General features: G+C 40.3%; 1 protein-coding gene across 3 annotated transcripts in view; it reads left to right on the top strand.

The window, feature by feature from the left end:
• The window catches only part of Samd8 (sterile alpha motif domain containing 8), a 77287-nt gene that overhangs the window by 54571 nt on the left and 14196 nt on the right, over positions 1-8520 (top strand). For all 3 annotated transcript variants that reach the window (XM_010607422.3, XM_010607403.3, XM_010607413.3), the window contains exon 4: positions 43-160. In XM_010607422.3, the coding sequence (XP_010605724.1) occupies positions 43-160 (118 nt within the window). The remainder of the gene's footprint in view (positions 1-42; positions 161-8520) is intronic.

Here is an 8520-nt window from a genome sequence, read left to right as displayed (position 1 = left end):
TACTATGTTCATCTTGCCCTTCTTTGGTCGCTCTGTTCACAGGTCAATCCTTCTGCGAAGGCTCTGTAGTCTGATGGGCACTGTCTTCTTGCTTCGCTGCTTTACCATGTTTGTGACCTCCCTCTCCGTGCCAGGACAGCACCTGCAGTGCACTGGAAAGGTAGCCTGCTACCTTCTTTATCAATCACTCTTCCTCTTGTCCTTATTTAGTTGATTGCACAGTACATGCAATAGGGCTCATTTGGCCTTCACTGTAGAGATGTGCTTCTTGGTTTTTGTAATACCTAAAATAAACCTCTACAAATAACTTAGTAATAATTTTTCTTAAGACAGGCTCTTGTCTTCCTGTTATTTGTTAATCATTGGTATTAGTTCTGTGCTGTGGAGCTATAGTTTTCAAGCTATAGAAAAGTTTTTCTTTCAGTTAACTTTTTCCCCAACAATTTCCCTTTCTTGCCATCCTGAGCATCTTCAGGCCCTCGTTTGTCATGGTCTGGTTCCTGCATTGTCCTCATCACTCCTTTTTAAGAATTGCTGCAGTTTGAGCATGTCCCATAGAATGGAGCACCCGGAACTCTACAGTCTTTCTGGGATATACAAAATAATGGTGGAGTTTTTGTTTTTATTTTACGTTGTTGTTCTTGTTTTTATTTTTGTAGCTTCTTTTTATTTTATCTATCTATCTATTTATTTATTTTTGGTACCAGGGATCAAACTCGGAATCTTGTGCTTGCGAGGCAGATGGCAGAACCACTGAGCTAAATCCCTGGACCTTGTAGCTTGTTTTGGTATATAGTAGACACATCTCTTCTGGTTAAACTGAGAGAAAAGAAAAATTACACTGATAGGAACAAAAAAAAGTTACTTTTTAAAAAAATATTTTGAAACTTTAAAAAGTCACCTATATTCGATATATAAACTTGATTGTTGGGCCTGATGAAATTTGGAGAAAAGAATTTATTATCCTACTTTTCTAAGCCTTCATGTATTAGATCTATATGTCCAAATACTCAGATTTGATCAGAGGCTCACGATCTGTCTTTGAGGAGCTGACAAAAGCTTTGGGGCTTAATGGGAAAGGGAGCAAAGGAAGGTTGGCGTCGCTGGCAACATGGGCACTCCTGGTCAGGGTGTGGTCTGGTTATCGGATTGGTGATTCAGGACTGGTTCTGCAAAGTTCTCAGAGAACCATCATCCCTGTCAGTAATGAGATGACAGCTCCTGCTAGTGGGCAGTGGGGTGGGGGACACTTTTGGTTCCTGTTGTGGCATAATTTCTCTTACTCTCAGGGCATGACCTCATCGTGGGGCTCTGAGAGGCTCTGCTTTTTTGGAACCCAAGGTGACTGCAGGTTTAGAACAATGACTGGAAATTTTTAGGAACTGGACATTGTAAAAAGTTGGCAATTGGATTTCCCTACAAATCCTGAAAATAACTTGCTTATATCTTGGTGTCCTCAGTCTTAAAGGGGGATGAGATAGGCTAGGTCAGTGATGACAAAATTTAGAGATCAGTGCCCAAACTGCAACCTGAAGAAACCCACTTATTTATCAGCAAGTGCCAACAGTGCGGTTAAACCTTGGGATCTGATGTTTGGCTCCTGGGGTGACTTGGCTTGTGTGCCAGAACAGAGAGTTCTGTGTGTCATAGGTTTGCCACCACTGGGCTAGGTAAATTTAGGGCTAATGAACCTTGTAATTCAGAGACTCCTCCAGAGTCTAACATGTCTATATGAAGACCTAAGCATGGGTGGGGCTGCTGCCTGCCTCGCAAGCACACAACGTCCCGAGTTCAATCCCCAGTACCAAAAAGTAAACAGACAAACAAAAAAAAGAGCTAAGCAGATCTCTGAAACAAAGTTGTAAGATCATGAGACAGATTTAAAAAAAAAAGTTAAGGCAGATGCCAAGCTCATCCTGCTTTTAGTTACCAATAGGGCAACTGCTGGCCCTGCACCTAGGTCCCTGTTACAACACTCTTTCTTGTTTTGTTTTGTTCTGTTCTGTTTTGAGACAGGGTTTCACTATGTAGTTCAGACTGCCCTTGAACTCACTGTGTAGCCCAGTCTGGTCTTGGACCCACAGCGATCCTCCTGCCTTAGCATCCCGAGTGCCGGGATTATAGGCGTGCACCACCACACTCCTGCATTGTCTTGTTTTGTTTTTTGTTTTTGAGATAGGGTCTTTCTGTGTAGCCCAGGCTGGCCTTGAACTCCTAGCAATCCTCCTGCCTCAGCCTCGTGAGTGCTAGGACTATAGATTTGTGCCACCATACCTGCCTACAGCACTATTTCTGAGCAGCATTCTTATGTACTTATAGAATGAAAGGATTATATTACAGATTCCATTTTTTATCTTTTTTGGGGGGGTGGGGGGGATACGGGGATCAAGCTCAGGACCTTACGCTTTCCAGGCAGGTGCAGCCCCACTGAGCTACATCCTCCCTGGCCCCTTTATCTTATTTTTTTAATTTGTTGATAAAATATATAGCTATACTCATCTTCTTAACAGTTGCATGATATTCTAGTATGTGGTTTTCCAGCCTCCAAATGATACACATTTTAGTTGTTTCCAAATTTTATTATTTATAAACAGTGCTGTATTTATGTGTTTATAATTTTTTTCTTTTTTATTAGAATATATTTGTATAACATTGAGTACATTTATCATGGGGAGTTTGTATATGTACATACACCTCTCCTCTCCCTATCTCTTAGATTCTCTTCCCGTCTGCATATTGTCTAGCTCCTTGTTTCCTATTATCTTTTATTTTGCCCTTTAAATTATTTATACTTTGGGTTTCTCATATAAAAGAAGACATGTGATGTTTAACCTGTGTCTGATTTATTTTGCTTAGCATTATGATCTCAAGGTGCATACCCACCCACCCCTTTTTTTTACAAATGACTCAAATTTATCCTCATGACTGAGTAGTACTCCATTGAGTATGTGTACCATTTTTTAAATCCATTCTTCTGTTGGACATAGTAGGTCAAATCCAAGAATTAGCTATTGTGAATTTGCTGCTATAAACATGAATATGTGTGTGTCACGGTGACATAATGCTTCCACTGTCATTTTACTCTGGGAACTTTTTTTTTTTACTCCTTTCCTGATGCATTGTGGGATCCATTGATTTTCTAATAATCTATTGTTTAAGCTCCATGTGTTCATGTAATTTCTGTGGTTTCTTTTGCTGTTGATTTCTAGCTTCATTCCACTAGGATCCTATAATGTGCTCTTGATTAGTTCAGTTCTTGTATTTATTTAAGCATGTTTTATGGCCCAAGATAAGATCTGTTTTGGAAAAAGTTCCATGTGCCGCTGAGAAAAATGTATATTCTGTTGTTGTTAGATAAAACACTCTGTAGATCTTCACTCAGTCCATTTGTTCAGTGATGGTTTAATTCTGGTATTTATATTATTTATTTTTCTGGTTGAGTTGTCTAATTGAGAGTGGGATGTTGATGTATGATTGTTTTGGGGTCTGTCTGTTATTTTATGTCCAATAATTTTTGTTTTGTGAAGTTGAGTGCACTGGCATTTGGTGCATAGATTTTTATAATGGTTACCTCTTCCTGTTGAATTGTTCCTTTGCTACTATGTAGTGACCATCTGTGTCATTTCTGATCAGTTTTGTCTTGAAGCCTGTTGTGTCTGAAAAGGAGATAGGTCCTCTTGCTTGCTTTTGAGCTCCTGTTGGTTGTTTTTTGTTTTTTTGTTTTTTTTTAGACAGGGTCTCACTACGTAGTTGAGACTGACCTGGAACTCACTATGTAGCCCAGGCTGGTCTCGAACTCACAGTGATCCTCCTGCCTCAGCCTCCCAAGTGCTAGAATTACAGACATGCACAACCATGCCCGGCTGAGCTCCTGTTGCGTGGAGTATCATTTTCCATTCTTTCAGCCTTAGTTCTGCACTTACTTTTGGATGAGATGTGTCTCCTATAAACAACATACATTTCATTTTTAATCCGTTCTGCCAATCTGTCTTTTGACTGGGGAGTTAAGAACGTTGATATTGAGAGTTGTTATTGCAAGGTGCTTGTTGAATCCTGTCATTACATTAATTTTCCAGCACTGATTCCTTTGTTTTATTTCGTTTTTCCTTTTGTTAGATGTGTGCTTTCCTTTGGGCTCTTTGGTGCTAGTGGCCTCCTCATTATCTCAGTCTAGAATTCCCTCGAGTTTTCTGTAATGCTGGTTTAGTGACTATGTATTTAGTTAGCGTTTGTCATGGAAAGTTTTACTTAGTTTTGAAAGCTGATTTTTCAGGATATAGAAATCTGAGTTGGCATTTATTTTCTTTCAGGGCTTGAAAACTTTTGCTTCAGGCTTTCTTCTTGGCCTTTAAGGTTTGTGCTGAGAAGACACTAATTCTGATAGACCTGCCTCTCTAAGTGACTTGCTGTGCTCACTTTGGCAGCACACGTGCTATAAGTAACGTACTGCTTTTCTCTAGCAGCTTTTGGTAGTCTCCTTTTTTTTGAATTTCTGGAATTTTGATTATGATGTGTCACTGAGAAATTATTTTCTGATTGTGACAATTGAGGGTTCTATATGCCTCTTGCTTTTGAATATTGAATTATTTTCCTAGACTTGGAGGTTTTCTGCTATGATTTCAGCAGATAAATTTTTTATACCTTTGGAGTTATCTTCTGATTGTTCCTTTATTCCAAAAAGATTGGAATCTTTTGAGGAGGTTGGATTATATTGGGTTATGTAGCAGCTGTTAGAACAAGCTTATCTGGTGTCTTGTCATTTTTAAAGTATCATTGAAATACAGTCTAATACAGCCACCTTATCTTCTGTTTCTGATTTTCTGTCATCATAGTGGTTGAATCTGCTATCTGTGCTTTTTATCGAATTTTTCATATCTTGTATTTCTGCTTGCTTTCTTTTCATAATTTCTAATTCTTTACCAAACTGGTTGTTCATATTTTGTATTGTCTTGTTTAGCCCAATTAGTTTATTGTTTGTGTTCATTGAAGCTCATCATCAAGCATTTATTAATAAAACCCTTTTATCTGTTTAATAAAATTCTCTTTACGCTCACTAAACATGAAATTGCTTGTGTGTCTCTTTTTTGAGCTCTTCAAACATTTTGACTGTTTGGTTTTTTTAGTTCTTTGCCTGTGTTTTCCCCTTCAGTATCCATAAGACTAGTGTTTGAGGGGCTGAGGGCTTTGGAGGCATCTTGTTGCCTTGCTTTCTTGTATTTCTGTTGTTGTTTTTGTGCTGAAGATTTAAGATGTTAAGGTAGAAAAACTGTGCCTACAATATAGATCTCTGATTAGGATCTGTCTCAATAATATGTCCTTGTGTCTGACTATGTTTTGATGTTTGTACCCTTCTTCAACCTACTCAGTGTAATATTTGAGGGTCTTCTGGACACTTACTCTCCAGCCTCACAGAGAAAAGAAAACAAAGTACAGTAATTTTTTTTCTTGGTTTTTTGAGACAAAGTCTCGATTTGTAACACGGGCTGGCCTTGAACTTGCTGTGTAGCACCAGTTGGTCTTAAACTGTCAGTGATCCTCCTGCCCCAGAACCACAGTAATGTTGATGAAACAAAGACAGACGGGATATTGGAATACAATAAAAACAGCTAACAGTAACAACTGTGCTGCCATGGGCAATAGCCAAGAATTCAGCTTTGAAGGCAAACCAGATAGTGAGTGACACATCATAGGAAGCAATAAAAGCTACAACTATACTTCCCTTCTCAATAGAAAAGATCTACAATGATAATGTGACAGACACAAAGACAAACCAAATATTAATGTATAGTAATTATCTACTAAGTACAACAACTGTACAATTAACAGTAAAAAAGAATTCAGTAATAGTATCATTTAGTCCAGTAAATATCTAAACAATTAATAAGGCTTAATATGGAGAAGAGCCACCTGCTTTGCAAGCGCAAAGACCTGAGTTCCCTCCCCTGTAAAAATAAATAAATAGATAGATAGATAGATAGATAGATAGATAAATTCTATAAATAAATAAAATGGAGAAGATGGGGAAAGGGAAAAATGAAAGAAGTAAAATTTGAAAAAGAAACAATGAGAAGAAAGAAGAGAGAAGTGAGCCAGGGATTTACCTCAGTGCTGCTGTGCCTGCCTTGCAAGTACAAGGTCCTGAGTTCAATCCCAGGTACCAAAAAAAAGAGAGAGAAATGTGAAATAAAGAATCCCGCCTGTGTGTGGTTCACACACCTATAATCTCAGCACTTAGGAGAATTGCTGTGAGTTTGATGCCAGCCTGGACTACATAGCAAGTTTGTTTGCTTTTTGAGACAGTCTCCCTATGTAATCCAGGCTGGCCTTGAACTCACCATGTTACCCAAGCTGGCTTTGAACTCATGTTGATCCTCCTGCCTCGGCCTCCCTAGTGCTGGGATTGCAGGTGTGTGCCACAGTGCCTGGCCTACCTAATAGTGAATTTAAGGCCAGCTTGAACTATATAAGACTCTGTCTATACATACACACATACATACATACATACATAATACATACATACGTTTATACATAACCAACTAACCTACCCACTTAGTTAAAGAATAAAATAAAGTTAGTAGAGGCCAGGCATGATGGCACACTCCTGTTACCCCAGCACTGAGGAGGCGGAGGCAGGATGACCACAAGTTCAAGGTTAGCCTGGGCTACATAGCGAGACTGTCTGGCCCCCACCAAAAAAAAAGTTAGTAGAATAAGCTAAAGGTAACAAAAAAGGAAAAGAAAAACAAGAAAAGGAATGAAAGATCAAGGAAAGGGGAAAAAAACCAAAAATGATTCCAAAAATTCCCCCGCATGGATGAGTGTTTTATTTCTAGAGCTTGTGGTATTAGAGCCCACGGATATGGGAGAGGGACAGTGAGTCACAACCAGGCCTCTTTTGTTTCCACACCCATGTCGCCGTGTGAAGGCTGAGTCCTGTCTCACCATTCTTGCTTGGCAGGGTCAATCAGTAGTGTGGTTTCTGCCTTGGGACTGTACCAGCAACTCCTAGTGTTTGTGCCCCTCTGTGCACCCCTTCATTTCTGTTTCCACCTAGCGTTACAGCCTGTGGGTTTACGAGGCACCCCCTTGCTTCAGAGGGATGTGTTCTCAGTCTAAGCCAAGACATATTCCTGATCACACTGACAAGTAGAGAAAGCACACGGCTCACCAAGATAGCTGGCACTGTGCTGGATGGTACGGGGGTGTCAAGCAGTCCACCAGACTGAATGCCGTGGCTCTTTCAGACCCAGCCCTTTTGCAAAACTGTGTGTGACTGGCCTGGCTTCTCACACAGAGAGTGGGACCACTGTGTCCTGTCCTGAGTGGGCTGCTGCTTAAACGTCTCATGGAGAGATGTCCGTGACTAGCGGCTTCCTCTCTCGGACTGTGTCTTGTGGCCATCTCCCCCCCAGTCACTGTTGTAGGTGACCCCAGGAGCCCTGACGTGTGGCTTCTGATTCCTGGGGTAGCCCCTTCCCCAAATGGCTCCTGATTAGTCAACTCCCAAATACGGCGCTCACTGCAGTGGGTTTCTTTTCCAGTCCTCACCTGCCATGTGGAAGGAGCCCTTTCAGAGTAAAACCCCACACTGTGTTTGCAGTTTACTGGAACTGGAATTTGCTTGGGGCTGGAGCTTCTGGTGTGTGGTTTCTCCCAGGGCTGCCGACCCTCCGGGACTTGCCTTCTGTCTATGGAGGGAGGGCCCTTCCCGGGAGCTTCTCCAGACTGCTTAGTCCTTTTCTCTGCATTGTCTTCAGCTTCTCTGCAGTTTCTAGCGTTCTTGTTTCTTGGAGCTCTCTTCTTCCTTTTCTTTTTGCTAAGTTGTTTTTCAGGTATCTGGATTCTAGGTTCTGGAGAGGCTGTGCTCTGTGCCAACCTTCACTCTGCCATTTTATCCTTGTGTGTTTGCATTTATTTTGTGCTTATTTGATTATTTTCTTCAGATAAATTATTGGGAGTAGAGTTATGGAATTAAAACATATTCACATCAAAAGCTATATAATATGGGGGGTGAGCAGTGGTAGCATGCATGAAGCCTGGCATGTGATTCCCAGCACCACATGCACATAGGAGAAATTTTTAAAAACTATTTTTAAATTGTGTTATGCATTCCCAAAATGTCCACTTGAAAATGCTAGTTCGTTGTCCATTAGCTTAAAGAGAGATACACCTTCCACTTTTTTGTTGTTGTTTTCTGCAGTAGAGGGATGGAGCCTCCCTGGGATTCTCTACCACTGAGTCACATCCCCAACCCCACCCCGGTTTCTAATGTATATATTATTCTGAGATAGGGTCTTGTTAATGTAACCCAGGCTGGCCTCAGCTTGCAGTCCTCCTGCCTCAGTCTCTCAATTAGACACTTCTATTTTCTAAGCAATTTTTGTTTTTAAAGGATGACATTGAGGATTCAGTTGAATTTACTTTTTGTTTCCAGACATATTTTGTGTTCATCACTGAAAAAACATTTGACAGTTCTAAGTGACTTTTTTTTTTTTTTTTTTTTTTTTTTTTTTTTTTTTT

Source organism: Fukomys damarensis, unplaced genomic scaffold, assembly GCF_012274545.1.
Source record: "Fukomys damarensis isolate Sample0158 unplaced genomic scaffold, DMR_v1.0_HiC HiC_scaffold_20, whole genome shotgun sequence".
Taxonomy (NCBI): Eukaryota; Metazoa; Chordata; class Mammalia; order Rodentia; family Bathyergidae; genus Fukomys; species Fukomys damarensis.
Note: the sequence above shows the minus strand (reverse complement) of the source record. Positions and strands in the feature narration are given on the sequence as shown.